The sequence below is a fragment of the Meleagris gallopavo genome, chromosome 6, assembly GCF_000146605.3.
Source record: "Meleagris gallopavo isolate NT-WF06-2002-E0010 breed Aviagen turkey brand Nicholas breeding stock chromosome 6, Turkey_5.1, whole genome shotgun sequence".
NCBI lineage: Eukaryota > Metazoa > Chordata > Aves > Galliformes > Phasianidae > Meleagris > Meleagris gallopavo.
The window spans coordinates 5,146,449-5,165,668 of NC_015016.2; the positions used below are offsets into that span (position 1 = coordinate 5,146,449).

The window sequence follows — 19,220 nt, forward strand, 5'->3', positions numbered from 1 at the left end:
TTTTTTTTTAAACGGTAATATAACCCCTTTCTTCTGCTGTTCTGTTCTTTTTTCTTTCATTTTTTTGTCAGCCTAACAGACCATGACTACCAACCTAGGGCCAGTAGGGCAGCACAGATGAATGTTGTAAAATATACCCACCCTAGATAAAACGAATAAGTGCAATATGCTGACAGAACCACGATCTGTTGATCTCTGACTTTCTCCAGTTTGATATAATGATGATTCTTATATCTGTTATATATTGCGTTTTCTCCATGAAGAGTGTTTTTCACTCCATTAACAAGAAACTCTGCTGAAGTCAGGCTAATTCCATTTGTTCTTTCTTTTATTCCTCTCATTTTTAATTTTTACCATTCACAAGAAAAGTGCAGTGTTACAAGATAACCTTACTCTTTAGTGTTATAGCTTCCCTGCTGCCTGCTCTACCCCTGTTCCTGTGTCCTCTAGATAAACAAATCTGCACAACATCACCTCCGCGTTCATCCAGAAGTTCTAGTATAAGAGCTGCTGTAATACCTCTTTCTGTCACATTGTACTTGTCCTTTTCCTTGCCAGCCTCAGGTCAGAATAACTTCTGCTGCCTTGAAATGTTTTCCTTTCTCTATGTCAGTAATATATCAGCAAACAAGATGTACCTTCACTCTGAACCACAGTGGCCCATCGGTCCCCTCTGCCACTGTCCCACCTCATGCCCCTTCCACTCTGCTGATGCTGGGGAGGTCTCTTTTCATGGGATGCTCTACATTTCCCTTAAGTCCAACTTCCCTCTGCCATTCTGCTACCAGAGAATATCTCAGTGACTTGAAACAAGTTTATTAGGTGAGGGGATAGGATTTAAGAGCTTTAAAAGACAATGGATGAGTGTTGTATTGGCAGCACCTCTCTTTGGTGCCGTGTGTATTGGCACTGTATGTTGTGAAGCACGCTGGAAAGGAGAAGGGATATCTGCACTACACAAAAGAGAAGTGCATCAGGGAGAATTCATGACAAGTCTGAGATATTCTGGCATCTATTCTCGTTAGCAAGACTCACAGTGCAGCTTTTTACACAGTTCAGTTAAGGGTGCACAAGGAAAGCTGAATCACCACACTATACCAAAAACTTTCTTGACTGGGGCATTAGGATTCCTCAGTGTTGTCTTAACTGGGATAGGCAGTGGTGTCTTCTTACTATTAATTTGTTCTGACGGGTATTTACTGCTTGCAACCACCAACACCACGGCCAGTGACTGCAGGGAATGAGGGAATTAAGTTGTTTACCACATTTTTTCCTCTGCCTGCTGTCCACCAGCCTCTGTGCAATGGATTTGGAAGGAAAACTTTCCTGAGGTAGCTGCCTGGTCTCTGTCGTAGTGTGGTTATCTTTTCTCTTACGGAAACATACATTTGCCTACAGAATTTTCTGGGTTTTGTTGTTGTTGTTGTTTTGTTTTGTTTGGGTTTTTTTTTAGAGATGCAAAATGTTATTTTTCAAGATGCTTAGTCTGGCAGTAATCTTCATCTATATAAGGACAGCTCAAAAGTTGAAAATAAAAAAATGATTTCAATGTCTGGTTTATTTTCTAGGTTTCCTTAAAGGCCGTTCGATATGAAGTGTCACCTGACCGGGAATACGCACTTTTTGCTTTTGATGTTGAACCAGTAAGTAAATAGATGTGATTTCAGAACACAGAGTCACTGGTAGCCTCTGGTTTTTTGTTATTGTTGTTGTTGTTTTTCTTTTCCTGATTGTTTTGTTTGTTTGTTTGTTTTTCCCCAAATCTATGCCAGTAAAATGGTATTTTAAATTAATTGCTTCTAATGAAACACAAAAAGAAAACTTCTCACTTGGATATTCTGAAAGCAGGTCACACTGCCATCTAGTAGACGAGAAGGGTATAAATTACAGCACGGAGGAAACACTGTCATTGCCAGAATTTTATAGGCTTTGGGAGGAGAGTTTTAAGGACATGTCTTTGCTACAAGGATTTCTATTCCTCTTCTGTGTAATTTTTTTTTCAGTCACACTATAAATTTCTTCCCAAGAACAAAAAGCAACTGTCAGTGTCTCCCACAACTGAAATAACACATTAATTATGGTGTCACTGTTCCCAGTACTGTAGTTAGGGCTGAGCTATCACTTCCATTATAAATCCTTTTCTTCAGAGGTTTTGGTATAAATCATTTGTAAGAAATCACCACTGGGTTACTTCAGAGTTTCAGATTAGGGTAATTCTTTTCTACCAAACTTCAAAAGAGAAAAGTATAATGAGTCATTTTTAAATAACTAAAGCACCAGGCGCAAGGGAAGCAGTTCTTAGACATGAATAATATTTATTTTCTTTTAAAATACTGCTGGTGTAAGATCTGAAAGAATTTGAATGATGGCTATGCTGTATCACTTGGATAAACTGTAAGCCCCATACATTCTGTTTCCATAATTTAGGAATGCACCAATTCCTCAAAACGAAAATAATTCATTCAATAGAAACTGCAAGTCCTTTTCCATACAATAAATCTGGTTTGAGCTGCTAACCGAAGGAAATTTGTGGGTCCTTGGGTAGTAGAGTTTGTCATCTTGTTGCTCATCTGATTTCTCTGCTGTCATCATTGGGGTTATTCCTGACTCACAGTAGTGTAATGGTTGGGAGAACCATGCTGTTAGGAAAAGGTCAAATAAAACTGTAATGTAAACTTCAGGAATAACTCATAAACCCTTCCTTGGGAAAAGAAAGCCCAAGGTGGAAAGGGAAAGTTTGGGAAGAAGATTTCAGGATGTGACTAGATGTGTACTATGTGCAAAAACACAGAAAAAATTGCTCAAGGGTTCATACATGAGTTTCTGACAGCAAGAACTCCCAAAACATTTTTCTGAAATGAAACTAAATGAAATTTTTTTTTTTTTTTTTTTCCCCTTTAAGATCCATGCTTATGAAGAAGTGTACTTACAGAGGGTTAGTAAGCCATATTGGGTGGTTCTCTGTATTTATTAAAGTTGCAATCACTGCTAAAGTATTTACTCATCTCTCTTCTCTCTTGATATGCAGACAATGGCTATATAATAGTGATAAAGCTTTTCACATTTTCTATGTTTCAAAATACGTTCTTGGCCAAAATTCAAATTATGCTGTTTTCAGCAGCACAAGAAATTGATTAGCAAAGCCTTGGGCAGTTGTCCTTGTTGCAAAGTCAGAAGGAAATTTCAGGAAATATGTTGTCAAAGGACATTTCTTTGAAATTTAATTCTACAAATACTTTTGAAAAGAAACTTCTTGAGCCTATTGTGTATGGTTTATTTTAATAGATGTCTGAAACTATTGGTTTATTTTTCTCCACTTACAAGAACTATGTGCTACCTTTTGTATACTTGTGAGTATGTGTGTGCCACGTTTTTGGCTGGGATAGAGTTAGTTTTCTTTGTAGAGTCTTGTATGATGTTTCCTTTTGAGTTTGTGATAGAAATAGTGGTGATGGGATACTGTAATTATTTTACACAATACACTTATACTGCATCTACATGTATGCATGATAACTTAATATACATAATACATAGGTTGCTGTTTATTTCCATGGAAACTACAACAGCTGCCAAGAGTACAATAGCACTATTTGATAGAGCAAATTCTCAGCTGTAAAACACTCTTTTTCAACATAGTCACCGCCCAATTCATGTTGATGAGCTGATCGAGATGCTCTTCATTTTGTGTTGGGACAGCTGTTCATGGCTGACTGGAACGTGGCTTGTCTTTCACACTGCTGTTACCACTGCTGAAATGCACCACTCACCACCTCACTGTGCTGACATCCACTGTTTGGTCTCCATAAATGTTCAGCAAGCATTGATGAATGTCAGTGGTGCCATTTTTTTCCACATGGAGAAATTTGGTTCCACATCTTTGCTTCGTAGGCACTTCCATGTCAGACACAATTGTGTCAGACTGCCCTTCTGCTGCCATCTGTCACCCAGCAACAAAATGTAATGGAATATTGTCAAACATGTTCAGCCTTTACTGCCATACCATCAACACCTGCCTGTGACATCATGGGCCAACATCATAAAGTGGGAAGCATTACTTTCAGAGCAGCCCTTGTATGAGGAGGTTGCTCAGCAAATAGCTATGGGGCTGCTGTGGGTGCATTGTAGCCAGCCAGGCTGCTCAGCTCATTTTTCCATTGCATCTGTTTCTGGAACTTCAGTGTTTCAGGCAGCAGTATTCTGCCTAAGCCTTGTGCTAATAGAGAGCTTTTCCCACCCTGACCACAGATTTGTTTTGAAAGGTCATAGGGAAGATGCCAGGCTTCTTTGTCTTTAAAACAAGACAAGTCTTTGTCTTGTTCTTGTTTCATTACACTAAAACAAGCTGCAGCCTGCAAATGAAACCGCAGGGTAAAGTTCTGGGGAAGAACTGGGGTATAAATGCACCCATGGGGAAACTGATTTCAAATTGTCATTCACCAAAATACATAGGGGGGCTGTACACACATTGCTCAGTAATTCCACATACGTAAATTGGGGTTGAGCCATAGCATCCTGGTAGAGTGAGCCTCAGCTGTACCATCTGGAACCTGGTGCCAGGAGAAAGCCACCAGGCATGTGCTTGAGAAGATTTCTGTGGTAGTGTAATTTGTGTGTTGTGTAATGGTGATAAAAGTAGCAGAGAAAAGTAAACAAGAAGAAAAGTGATTTTCTTGAGTGACATGGTGAGACTTTAAATAGAGAATATTTAATTGACTTTGTTATGAATAGCTATTGTCATAGTGCAGGAGAGGAATTAAAGTGGCCCACATTCTTCTTAAAGCTGTTCATTCTTCTTTTCCAATTTACCAGTCTGTTACTGTGTGCGAAGTCGTTAAGAGCAATTACGTACAAGAAATCCTGGCTGATTAATACGCAGCAAATTGCTAAGTCTTCTGAACAACAACAATTAGGGCTTCAAGACTTTCATAGCTGATACAACAGATGCTATTACCTATTTTCAAGTTAAAGGAATGCATTTTTATAATGCTGAAAGCTGCAAAGAATTAATCATCATTATAATTAAAGAAGGTCCAACTGCATTTTTTTTTAGAATAGTTTCTGTGATGAGCTTCGTATTGCCTTCCATCCTATGGCCTATTGCCATGGGTGTCACGATGACTTAAAAGTGATTGATGGTGTTGCTTTTTGGTTGGTCCTTTAGGCAGAGATTCATTGTAGCTCCTGAGCCAGAGGATTTAAGACACAACTGAGTGTTGCTTCATTAAAGAGGTCTTTGCTTGGATGGAGAATTTGGATGGGTTTTGGAAGAACAACTGAAGGATGAGAGAGGGCAGAGGAGCTGAGAAAGGTGGCACCAAGGAGACCTCAGAAGGCCTATCTCAAACCCTAGGTTTTGTACTGAGTAAATGAAGGAACTAAAAAACAGTTATTTTTCAAATGCAGCATATTATTATAGCTGTTATATTTTTAGTATTTGTCCAAATGTGGTTGTTATGTAGAATGAGCAGGCTTTGTGGTTGTCACTCCAATTACAGCCTCATCATTGCTTTAATTAAGCATGTAAAAATTAAAATAATATAATACTTGTTATTTCCAAAACACTAATAGGTATAAATATTAATGACTTCTCCAAACATCCTTTGAGTTAGGTGAGCACTATTATTATGATAAATTTTCCTCTGAAAATTAGATACTGTCATAGTTATCAACAGTAATACTAATATTTTAGCTCTGAAAATTTATTACTTAATTGAAACATTTACCAGTGCTAGAAATAGATCTGTTTACACCTGCTTTCCTTCTGTGGCAATAAATGTAATTCAAATTTATTTACCATTCCAACTCAACTTTGTTTTCAGAAGCAGTATAGTGTACAGTTTGCACTAGGTAAAGTGGGCAGTTCCATGAAATCAAGATAGCTGTTTTAGCAGTTTGTAACATCTTTGATAACTGTGTAAACCAGTAGAATTTTCAGAGAGTTCTGATTAGAAAAGCTTATAATTTTCATTTTTATACTCTTTTTTTATATACATGCAGAGTTGGATCTTTGTTGGTCATAAACCAAAAGGCTCCTTCTCAGTTGCAAAGCTGCACAGTATACTGGAGGTGCTGAACACTATCGAAGGCTGGTGGCTAAATCTACTTTCCCAAGTCATTGGCATTTCCAAGCTTAATGCGCTGTCACTCTGTTTACTCAAGAGAATGTTAGCCATTAGTAGTACAAAATCTGTTGCTGCAGTTCTTATATAAAAAGAAGGGAAAAAAATCAGTGCTAGAAATGTAAAACTTCTGTTAGTTTAAATGTTCTTCTACTGTTCAATCTGTGCATGTGTATTCTTGTGCACATCTTCAGGCACAGTATCTTTTCTCGATTCACTGGAGGGCTGTAGTCATTAAGTTCTTAGTGAACTAGTGGAACTACATGGACTCATTGAACCTATTATGATTTGCTAAACCTTGAGTCTTCTCATAAAAATGACATCTTCAACTGATTCCTATAGAATAAATATTACTAATACCTTTTAGATATTATTTAATTTTTCAATTAAATGCTCACAACTTCTGAAATCGTGCCATTTTTATGAGCATGCCAATGTGGAGTTTACGCCAGGTGATTCTAGGGAGCTAGAGCTGAAAGTGTAGAGTCCGACACCTGGGGAGGAATAACTACATGCACCTGTACTGGTTGGAAAGGAGCTCTGTGAAGAAGGACCTGGGTGTCCTGGTGGGCAGCAGGCTGGCCATGAGCCAGCAGTGTGTCCTTGTGGCTAAGAAGGCCAATGGTATATTAGGGTACATCAAGCAGTGTAGCCAGCAGGTGGAGGAAGGTGATCCTTCCACTCTACTCCACCCCGGTGAGGCCACACCAGGAGCACTCTGGATAGAGTCCAGTGGAGGGATACAAAAATGGTTAAGGACCTGGAGCAACTCCCTTATGAGGAAAGGCTGAGAGACCTGAGGCTATGCAGAGGAAAGGCTGAGAGGGGATCTCATCACAGTAGAACAAGGGGCAGTGGGCAGAAACTGGAAAATAGGAAGTTCCATACTAACACAAGGAAGAAGCTATTTACTGTGAGAGTGACAGAGCACTGGAACAGGCTTCCCAGAGAAGTTGTGGAATCTTCTCCTTCTCTGGAGATATCCAGGACCTCTCTGGATACTTTCCTGTGCATGGAACCGCTTTAGCAGGGGTTGGACTGGGTGATCTCTACATGTTCCTTCCAACCCCTATAGCTCTGTGGTTCTATCCTGTTTTGGAACATTACTTCAGAAGCTAAGATCAGTACAGCAAATATCCTTGTCTAACAATGCATTTTTAATCCTGCTTGTAGTGACAAAAATAAGAAGTGCTCCAGCTTCATTTACATAACAAAAGCTAAGAGTTGTGTGTCCAGAAGTATTGTATTAACAAGAAAGTCTCGAGAACACAACTGAGGTTAATTTTCTGGGTGATGGTTTACTTTGGATTTGAAGCTGAAGCAGCAGCTGTTTGAGAAAATTTGGAAGCATTCATTTATGTTAAATGGAGAGTGTGTTGTGATTTCTTCTAATTATGAATCTATTCTTCTTAAAATACCCTTTGTGAAAGACTCCTTATCTTTTCAAATCTCAAAACCACCATGAATAAATTCCCTAAACTGTCGTTTTCAGTGTGGGCTGAATAGCAACAGGATAGACGAAAGAAAATTTTCAAGGGCATCGGAGAAGGTTGACTGAAGATCATTTCTCCATTTCCATTTACTTTTCTGCACTATCAGACCTGGATGTGTGCAGCTCACCCAAAACACCAGTGCTGTGCAATCACCTTGGATTAAATAAACCACAGCTGGAAATAAACAAAATCTGAGCAACTGAGACATTTGCCTGGGGATGCATCTGTGTTCAGGTAGCAATATCTCTGTCAGACATACCGATGTATCAAGTTCTTCTGTTGTGGGTTGCTATCAGCAATTGGTTCGGCCTAATTAGTATTTTATTGTCTTCCGTAACAGAAAGAGACAGGGAGGTTTGCCACACAGCTCTGGAGGGATTTATGGATTTTTAGAACTGTTAGAGAGTTGTGCAAACAGTGTCTGCTCAGGTGTCCTCATTTGTGCCTTTGACTGCTGAGCCATTGCAATCACAAATCTTTTGTTTTTCTCTGCTGCACACGCTTCAAAAATTATAAATTCTCACCATGGGAGTGTGGGTTCCCATTGTAATTGAGTAAACATATCATCACGTGGTGAGATTATTTGTTCTTACTGCAGAGTGATCACTCTGCAATTTCTCTTACATAGTGCGCGTGGAATACGAAGTTTTGGATGCAGGCAAAGAATATGGAATGCCAATTAGTGAGAGGTTTAATCCTGCATTTTCTTTCAGGAGAAACGACAGAGTAACCAACATTTCATGTTAGTAGTGGTCAGCACCAGTTTTGGACTAACATGGGGGAAGAAGAATGGTCAGGCTTATTTCTTATAATTTTGGAGGAGACTTGTGGTTCATTTCAAATCCCTACAAAGCTCCAGCAGAAAGTGTGTTCCCTTGTGTAGCCTAAATGGTTCTTTGCTCTTAAAAACAATCCTTCTGCTCTGACATGGTGTAGTCTAATTCGAGAAAAGAAATCCAGCTAAAAAAGGAGGTAGATAGAGGCCGGGCAGTCCTACATGAATTGCAGGGACATTTTGGTAGTTGAGTTCATTACACAGTAGGGACAAGAGGAATTAAGAACTTGTCATTGTAAAAAGAAAAATGAGTGGATGGAGGCCTCTTGTGCTTATTATCTAGGGAAAGAATGTTTTCACTCCTTAAATGTAGGACTGGGTTCTCTCTGCAGCATCCTCAGGAGGTACCGTAGGATCGGAATCATCTCAATTTTGAAGGTAGAAGGTGGGGATTTGTGCTTATCACGAGTAGCCGCTATGGTTATTTGTGGTGCATATGAAATGATCATCTTAATATGTTCATAAAATATGATGTGATGTGTTTGTCATAAATGACAGACGAAGTTCCCAGTACAATCCCCAGCCCCCGCATTCCAGTTTTGCTAATATATGCTCCCTGTTTAGCAGTGGTTTCAGTAAAATTGCACTAAATATTGGTTTCTTACTGAGTCTCTATTCTAGCTAATGTTGTTTAATGGTATTATGACAACAAAATATGGACTGCGAGGAATGGAGAGCATTAAAACCTCAGTGTGGTGGCTTCAGCTGTTCCATAGATTGAGGATTGGACACATCTTAGTAGTGTTGCCAGCTTTAATGATCCTGTGATTTTGTGATCATGCCATCGGAGCTTTAACTGTTTCCTACTAGAAACAAAGGATTAAACTGCTGCTTCTCTTCTAACATAAACTCATGGAGTTAGGACTGACTTTTAAGCCTCGTGATTTATGATGTCAGACTTCAGTACAAATTGCACAGATGTGACTGAGTACAAAATAATACCTCAAACTAAGTCTTGCTCATGTAGCAGAGGCCAACAAACTGTGTCCTACATTTATTCAGACACAGATGTGTATCAGTGAACTGGAAAGCAAGTGCAATGTTCCAGGGAAGAGCAGAAAAATGTCAAAAGTCTGAAATAATTATCCTGTCATGCAAGAGTACATAGGCATGTTATGTGTCACTATCAGCTATCAGCAGTCTTCCTGTGTAAATATTTTCTTTAGTAAATGAGATTTTCATCAAACAGAGAAGGGAAAATTAGAAAAAAAAAAAACAACAAATTAAAAAAACAACCTTTTTCTATGCTGGAACAATCTTACATTTTTCATTCATTTCCTGAGTGTATAGATGATCTAACTCGAACAGACAGACTAGCAGAGAGTAATGTTCTAACAAAATTCACAAAGCACCTTAAAAATAGCCTGAAATTTATTTTGGAATAAAGCACAGATAAGATAAGTGTACAAGCTCTCCTAGATAGTCAAACTCAGATAGACAGCACATATATCACTGCCGTTTTCTTTCTTGTACTTGTATTGGAAACCATCGGAGTGAAAGATAGGGGAACCTTCCATGCTTTATCAGGAATGAAATAGATACAGCTACATAAAACTTATTGAAAAAATAGATCTTAATAAAGAGCTAAGTTCCCTGCAACATCTAGGAGCTTTAGAATTATAGACGGGTGAGTTTCTATTTGTTGCATAATTTTGCTTGCTAAGTTTTAAGGGTTGAATCCAACTTACACTGCATTGTGATAATTATAGATAGCTGTTTTAAAATGTTAAGGAAGGAGATATGTTAGGAATAGGATACAAAATGGGAAAATGGCATTAGAATTCAAAAATCAGAAATAATTTAATTCTGATGTATGTGCAGGGACATAGGAAGCAGTCCCGGCCTGCAGGAGTTTATGATCTATTTCTTCTGATTTCTGATCTCTCTTATTTATTTATTTTAAATCAATGAAATAGGAAGAAAATATGTTTAGTGCCCTCTTCTGGAAAACCAGATCTTGCTATGCATGGCACCCCAGTGAAGTCTCTATATTCAGAAATGCAAGTCTCCTGATGGAGATGTTTTCCTTTTTAGCTGTTACATGCCTCAATCCAGTTCTGTGTTTACGCTGAACAAGTGCCTTTTATCTCTTTAACTGCCTGCAGAACTCTGTTTTATATCAGAACTATGTTAAAACCAATCATTATAATTCCTCCTTGGGCAGCTAATGACCCAGATTTAGAACAGGGAATTTCTATGCATTTTTCTTCTACTCTCGACATGAAAGAAAAAAATAAAAAAATTAAAAAAAAAAAAAAAAAAGAAAAGCATTTTCCTAGAAAAGGAAGTGAATTCTAGGGCTTTTTAAGTCTTTAAGTTCAAGAATTCTCAGATTTTTGTGTGCAGGTGTAGCAAAGTACTGGTAGAGTGATTGCTGTGAAGAAATGCACAGCACACAAGGAACTGGGGATGCTCTGTACTTCTTTCTGACTGGTTTCCTCTCCCCTCACTTTCTGAAGGGATATCCACCATCGCCACCATCCATTGACCCCTCTGAAGATGTCTGCAGATGCCAAGGATGACACACAAAATACCCTGCTGCTAGAGGTCTCTTACGTGATACCAGTTTATTTTCCTTATCTCAGAAAATAGAAATGTTGCCTATGGTGAATTAAACCCACGCATGCATCCAGATACAGCTCAGAGTCTTCTGATCTCATATGGAACTGGAAAATGAATCTTTCGTTGAAAAGAGAGAGCCTTTTTGGACCAAAGTTCCTGGCATATATCTCAGTGCTTTCATTCTCCTTTCACAACCACTTCGGTGCTCGTTCCCTTCTGCTCTCTAACGACGTTTGAAGGTCACATCTTTCTTGTCTTGAATTCCTTTCTTTGAGTCTTCTAAGACTGCCCCGAGCTGATTAATGTCATAAAAGCTTTCAATGGAAGTGCTAACTTCTTTGTAGTATTCACCCCTCACAACTGCTGGAGTAAGAAAGAAATTTTGATACGCTAGGAGAAAATTTTAATAAAAGAACATGGAGTGCTCTATACCTATATTGAATTATTGAAAAGTGAATAAATTAATTAGATAGATTAAATATTCAGCCCATTTTCCTGGGTTGGTTTTCATGTAATTGCTACAAAGCTTCATAGTTTGGATTGTAAACACCACAGAGAGAAGTGTTTTAGAGTCTCCCCACATTCAGCCCGCCCAACTCGAGAAATGTTTCATTTAAAGAAGACAGTATCTAATGTTTCCTTATAAGCATTGATTTACCATACTGTCCTTCAGCCCCCCAACTTGTACCTCCAAAGTCAATAAAGATAAGAGTCAGTGATGTAAATATAGATGTGAACAACACAAACTCTCCAGCTGCATTAGCTTCCCTGGGCTGCCTTTGGAAGTAGTTTTCTGTGGGATGTAGGCCTGAGGCTAAAATGAACACCGGAGGATGATTAGAGGAACCACACCTCAAGCATGCATTTGGAGCAGTTGTCTGGAAGAGGGTGTTGTTACATGAGGTTGTAGGTGCAAAAGCATATGACTAGAATACTCAATGGGAGAGACAGCCCTCAAGGAAGGCAGCTGTGAAGACAGCAGCTCCAAGCTGCCAAGAGCTTGAGGAAGCGATATAGGGAAGGATGACCACAGCTATGCTAGGTACAGTCTTCTTTCTGAACCTGTACTGAGCTACTTTCAGAGACAAGGCAGCAGATTGGATAGACTCTAGGTCTAACCTAGTGCAGACCAGTATTATGACCAGTGATATTTCAAGAGAAGCACAGTTGTATGTTTGTGGGGCATTGTACAGACTTGAAGGTTTTATGTTTGTTCAGTTTTGGAAAATTGTTGTCTCCTTCTAAAAATTTTATGTGGTTGTAGACTACTTTTGTACTCTTATTCTTATTAGGTAATAATGCCAAGTTATTTGTTCTTCCCTTTCTTCTTTTCCTCAGATGGAAATATTGTATAGTATGTCATCATCACAGCATTAACTTTATTCTCAATAATTTTATTCTCATTTCCAAGTTTCTGAACAGGACTTCAAAATAAGCAAGTGCAATATTTGGAGAACGTGCATCCAGTCTTTCACTAACACCAGTGTAAAGCAGGAGAGGAACCACGTGAATATCGATGGAAGTTTTTAAAAAGATCAAAAACAAAATGAGTTCATTATTCACAGCCCCCACCCATACTTCTTAAAAATTGATTGGAAATGCTCCCTGATATCCTGGTGCAGAGCAGCAACAAGTGCACAAGTGCTGGTGCAAAAACACTATGGAGTGTTTCGTAGCTGCCATTTTGTTTACCAGCAGAAAATGGAGCAGTCATCCAGTGACTGCAAGTGGCTGCTTGTGCTGCTGGTGCCAGTAAAGCACTGTGAGGGACAGGTGGCTCAGGAGCAAAAGGAGGTTTTCGTAATTGCTTGGCAGGGCAGAGCTGTATTAGAGTGCAGCAGCAGTTGGCAGATTGGATTAACGTTCTCCTAGGGGCGAGATCTGGCACATGAGTTGTATGTTAATACCTGGAGCCTAAGTTGATTCTGGAGCTGTATTTGTAACAAAAAGAGCATCCACTTTACCTCCACCATGTCACAGATGCATAAATAGTAAAGCTGGCATCAAAATTCCTTTTTGGCATCATCAGCAGAATAAAGCTCTCATACACGTTATTCAGATGGATATCTTTTAATCAAGAATTATTACTATGAAATAACAGAGAGATAATCAGTTTGTAGAGTGTGAAGCAGCAGCATTAACCTACAGCACTGCATTCCATCTATTTCTGAAGTAGATGCGGACATCGTATTTTATTTGTGATTATCTTGCACACTGGAGATGATACTATTTGTGAAGCAGCAATTCTTTGGTTTAGCTGGTTCAGAGAGCTTTGGGCCAAGAGCAGGAAAATTAGCTAATCCCAACACACACACCCCATGCATCTGTGGGAGAGATTTACATGTTAACTGCACATGTTGCCTGCAGATCATAACACTATTATAAATGGCTTGAGTTTGGGTGACAAATACTTCTAAAAAACAAGACCCTGCAGCATGCATATGCCATCCCTTCCTGATGTCACCTTAATGTGAGATCACTTCTGCTCCAGGGAAGCCTCTCCGGCATGGGTGGCAGGAGTGCTGGCCATCCACAATACTGCACGGCTGCAAAGCTGCTCCAATCATCCTGCACTCAGCAAGGACATACTTACAGCCTTAGGCTCCTTCAGACTCATACTGAAATGATTTAATCTGCAGCCTCAGAGAAAACTGAATGAATCACTGAAAGATTTTGAAAAACAGAGCCATGCAAATGTTTTTCCTGATGATCTTTCATGTTCTTTCACTCTCCATCCCTTATACAGACCATGTCATTCTCTTCTTCCAAAGCAACTGCTAAAATTTCTTTTTAGTTCTGCTAGACTCTAACAGACACTCTAATTGCTGCTTCTTGATTTTATATGCCATTGAGTAGCAGTGGAGCAGTGCCTTGTTCACAGTGATGTAGCAGTGATGAAACTTTGACTGCTTGGTTCTCCTTGAGACATGGGTTGCTAGGTGTTGGCAGCATCATTTTATACAAGCATAAATCAACTGAGAGGATTTCCATGCCTTTTCTCCACTATAATGCATGTATTCACCAGGTATAGATCTTGGTGCTTTTAGTTCCTGTGGAAGAGATACAATTATAGCAAAGGCAACCATTTGCCAAATGCTCTGTATGCCTATTGACCCCAGAGACCCATTCTTCTAACTGCCCTTCCTTCCTAAACCTATTTCCCCTGTCTGTGCTCTTACTCAAGTTCCTCAGACCTCCTTGGTGTGGCACAATGCTGACAATGGATACTTCCCACAGCTGTGACCACACTGCATGTGAGGCTGATCATCTGGATGAGGTGTTGGGAAGGGGTAAGAGCATTCCGGTGTTGGGAACAGTTGTGGGGAACAGTTGCTGGGAACAGTTGTGGGTTGTTTGGCTGGCAGCTGAACTGATGCGCAGGAAACACTTGAGGATACCATTTCATCATGGTATTCCTAATTTATTAGAGGCACAAATTGAAATGGACAGTGCTCCTTGGAAGACTGTATCAACAGGCTGGCACACAGCTTGAGACTGTGTTAGAGTAGTTGCTTGGGAAGGGATGAAGTACAAAGGGATAATACAGACTAATACAATATAAGAGAGTTTGCTGTTTCAGACAAAGCCAAAGTAGGTCAGTATCACAATGAATTTGGTAGGTGAGAATGTTGAAAAGATCTCAGATTATATGGCTTTATTGAGTTGTTTGGTTCTGACAAATAATCAGGTCTAGGGTACAAAATACAGGTGTGGATTTATTATTTTTTTCATTACAGTGGCACAAAAAGAAGAGATACTGTGGTTTTTCAGAGTCTAATTCAAAAGTTAGTTACTGTGGAGTGCCTATTAACAGGGAGAATACTGATGACCAATCTGTCTCCACCAGGAGAAAAAAAGAAAAGGCTGTTACCTACCTGCCCACAAGCTATGACTCAACAAGAGAGAGCTCTTTGTGCTCTGAATCACAAATACATGGGAGAATCAAGAAAAATGTAATTTCACCTGAATGTCTTTCTGAAAGATTATAACTTGAACAAATCATTGCTTAGAAGTTAGTGCTCAGCTGTAGGGCATGGTTTTTCTTTTCAGCCATTTGGAGGGCGAGTCCAACCTATTAGGGGAAATTAAAGATTTCTTCTCAATAGAACAGATGGGTCCATCAGTTTTCAGGCTGCTCAGACCCAACGAAACCAATGGCATCATGCAGGATTTTTATGAAGGTAAATGGTGACTCACTAAGAGCAAATTTAATCTTTAATGTTAACTTCCATCAAAATTATAGAGAATTCTCAAAATAAATACAATGATCTGCTTCAATTCTCCACAGAATGCCATAAAGAAATATAGCATAAATATTAAGGGACAAATGGCAAACCTGTTTTCACCTGCATAACTTGCATCACAGCATGAATTACAGGTTTATAGGGTTCCAGGGCAGTTCAGAAAGGTGTAGTACACGTGTCACACATTTGGGATTATTCAACTGGGCTGATTCCCATATGTGCATTTGGGGGATTTCCTGCTCATAGGACAAGTAGGAAAACGGACTGCATAATCTACTTACAGCAAATGTCTTTTGAGAGATGCCTTGTAGGAGACTCTTCTAATGGATCTAGTGGTTCCCATTTCACCAGCCACTTACGTCTTGCTGTAGTGCATGAAAGGGAATAGATTATATGGACAATTTGGGTCAGTTAAGCGTCCTGAGGGGATCTATTACTTGGAGATATACTTTATTGTTACAGAATGAAAAGTGGTTCCTTTTGCCCATATAACTGCTGAGGGATTTATGATGAATTATGTTAAAATGCTTTCTTGCTGTCCTCACACTTCAGGCAACTGTTGTACAGTATCATTTCTGATTACTTGAGATAATTTTTTAAGGGTGCTATAATGACATTTTGGATGTAATATTTGATTTCAAAACATGAAGAAAACACAAAGTTCTAGAAATTTGATATTAATCCTTTGAACTGCATTATAATATGCTTTATACTTCTAGCCTGCTCTGTGACTGTTCCCTTTAAAAATCTTAATTGTATTATATTTTGTGAATTTTCTAGATAATAATTTGAGCTAAGTGCAGTAGGGCACGAAAGACCAGTTGGCTCTATGGAATCACTTAGAAAAAGGATGGAAAACATGTTTTGTTTCTGTATTTATCATAACTAATAATCATGAGATCAGGATAACCAGTCCCTCTGAGCATTACCTCTATCAGCAAACCGTTCCATATGCTGAGAGAGAAGACCCTAAATTAATTGTTTTGATAGAGCAACGTATTGGAAGATGGAATAGTTGGGCTGACATGGGGAATTTTCATCTAAGTCTTTCTTTGCCCTTCTTTGCCTCTAACATCTTTGTGAGCAGGCCTTTTCATGCCTGCACATGTCTCCTGTTTGCATTGATTCAGCACCTTGTCATACAGACATAAAGAAAAGCCTTTCAATGAATGCAGATTGCTGTTGCTAGCAGAGCATCAGCCCACAGTGTATGACAGAAACCAGTACAGAAGATGGAAGTGTGAACTAAACTCTTCCTCTTTTTCTGATGCTGGTGCTATGTCCTCATCAGACAGCATATCCTTTTCTTATCATGGAAATAGATTTTACAGTTTACTTAACTTAAAAAAAAAAAAAAAGAAAGAAAATCCCAAATTTCCACCTAAAAACTTTCCCGAATGCTTTATAGTTGCACACGCTGTGCCAGGTTGGAAACGGTGATGAAAATCCTAAACATTTTAAAAAGAAGTTAATGAAGGTAAAGACCCTGTGTCTAGGTTGTTCCATGTGACAAAGCAGGTGAGATGTGAGGGGTAACAAGGACCTTCTCTGTCTTTCTGGGCTTATGTCAAGTGCTAATGCAGTCATTTGGGGATATGAGCAAGAGCTATTAATTACAATTTAAATGAATAGTCACCATGAATGAAAGAGTCTAAATCCATTGTATTAAATAACTTCCACTTTCTGTTGAATAAGCTCTGCTGGACTAGAATCTGTATCCTTGGAGAACGTATAGGGGGTTTCAAGGAGGCATTACCATCCATATCACACTTTGCTGTGACGTACAACAGAAATTACATCTTCCAGCTTGTTTCTGTGGCTTATAGGACCCAAATTTATGTGTTATTTTGGACTTTGGTGGTGAGGAAAAGGAGGACTCCACTCTGCTGCTGTATGTGCTACAACATTTGCATTCCCACTATCATTATGGTCAGGTCCAGGTTTCTTTTGCTGATTGTGTAGAAGGAGGTCAATGGTTTCACAACAAAGTGTTTTCATATGTAATCAGTCCTGCATTTTTCTGCATTTGAGAGAGGAAAACAGACAGAGCCATCTCTTAGACCCCTTGTGATTTGAGTAAAAACATGCACATGTGGCAGCAGGTAGTGTAGACTTGAAAGTAGGCAAGATCTGTGCTGTGACCTGGGCTGAGATACCCAGTGGGAGAGTGCTTCTGGCACTGTGGTTTTAGTATAATGACTTCTCTACTCTACTCACTGATCACCGCTGGCATAGAAGTTTTTGTGACCCAGTTTTTATAATACCTAGAGCCCTTTAGAGCAATCTCAAACCTATTCTGACTTCTGCTGGCGGAACAACTTGGCACAGAGGGTCTACAGGGCAAAACACTGCCAAAAACTCTGCTGCCTTTGAATGTGCCCCTCTACTGAGAGGAGCTTTGTGCTTCTGATATGCAGCCAAAATTAGGGCTAAGATAGTCAAATCACTGCAGTGAACTTGTACCATATCCCTTGATAGACAGGAAGAATGCAAAGAGTTAACACTGCTATTTTTGTTGGTTAAACCTCAAAACCAGACAGGTTATATGAAATAAGAACTTTCAAGAGCTACCCAGTCTCTGAGACTTTGGTTTTCAGAGGGATGCTAATCCTATGCTTTTCCCTAGCATGGAATTCTCTTACTGATAAATGAATAATTGAACTTATTAAATGAATAATTGAGCAGATATTTTAGTCGAGATATTAAGCAGATATAGTCATCATCCGAAAAAAAGTGAAAATAATTCCATTTGGTTTGTGTATCTTAGAGGAAAGCACCCATTTCCGTTTTTAGAAGGACATCCAAGACGTGGAGTTCCTCCTGGTTCTAAGTAATAAATCTTTCACCTTGATCTCCATTAATGGCTCTAAGACAGCTTTAAGCCCTCCAGCATGGCTGTGGGGACTCTATACCACAACTGGGAACATCTGCAGATGGTCTTCTCACAAATTCCCTGGCTGTTTCTTTTCCCTCCTGCCACATTTCTCCATTTTGTCCTGAAGTTTTCTGTTCATACTTATTTTGGAGGCTGACTTCTGCTTCTCCTTGCCCAGCCCACTTTTTATATATTTATACTGTTTTTTTCATCCTACTGCCAGGATACTTGTCGACAAAAGTTACTCAGTATTTATTGGCAATGTACTGTTGAACATCAGGAAAGCAATGAATACAAATGTATCTTGTCATACCTATAAAACTATTTTAAACTTGGTAAAAATGCTTGCAGATCATACCAGTATTTCGTCATTTGACCCTGTACAGCTTTCATAGAGTCATTAGGGTTGGAAAAGATGACTAAGATCATCTAGTCCAATTGTTGACTCCTCACCACCATGTCCACTAAACCGATTCCCTCTAAATCATGTTTTCTAGTTCTACAGACAAATCTATTCCTCCAGTGCATTCTCTTTAAGGAATTATAGCAGTTATAGAATTCTAACAAGGCTGAAATGAAACCTAAGGCCACAGGCTTCAGCGAGGTCTCCATTTTCAGCATTATAAGCTTCAAGAGCTATTTGGCTTTGGTGTGATTAGCTGTAGATGAGATAATGGTAATTTATTTGATGCTGTCTGCAACAGGTGAATCTGAAAAGGACGTGTACTAAAATCAATGCTATCTTGCAGTGAATTCATTTGTGCTCCTAGATCTTCCCTGACACCAACACGTCAGAGACTGACCTTGTTAGAGGTGACTTTATGTATCAGCATGCGTAAAGAAAGGATTTGATTTTGAGATGAAACTTGATCCATGTAAGGAAATGAATGAATTGCAGAGATGGAGTCACTTCAGTCTAGTGTCAGTCTCTGTTGTCACTTCTGCAGTCTTTGGTAGATTTTTATGTATCTTTTTATTTTCCAGGAGGGGTTATGCAGTAATGTAAAGATTTAAATCCTAACAGAGAAGTTGGCTTTAATATCTACAGAATGATGTACCAGGTGTTTCTCTGCCTCTCTGTTAAGCCCCCCA

The 19,220-nt window shown here is 39.1% G+C and overlaps 2 protein-coding genes across 5 annotated transcripts in view; both read left to right on the forward strand.

The window, feature by feature from the left end:
• LOC100543777 (sodium channel protein type 5 subunit alpha-like) overlaps positions 1–19,220 on the forward strand; it is a 589,192-nt gene that overhangs the window by 175,947 nt on the left and 394,025 nt on the right. The gene's annotated exons all lie outside the window — the stretch shown is intronic.
• DPP6 (dipeptidyl peptidase like 6) overlaps positions 1–19,220 on the forward strand; it is a 158,605-nt gene that overhangs the window by 30,262 nt on the left and 109,123 nt on the right. The window contains exon 5 of the mRNA XM_031554011.1: positions 1,569–1,643. Coding sequence (XP_031409871.1) covers positions 1,569–1,643 — 75 coding nt within the window. The remainder of the gene's footprint in view (positions 1–1,568; positions 1,644–19,220) is intronic.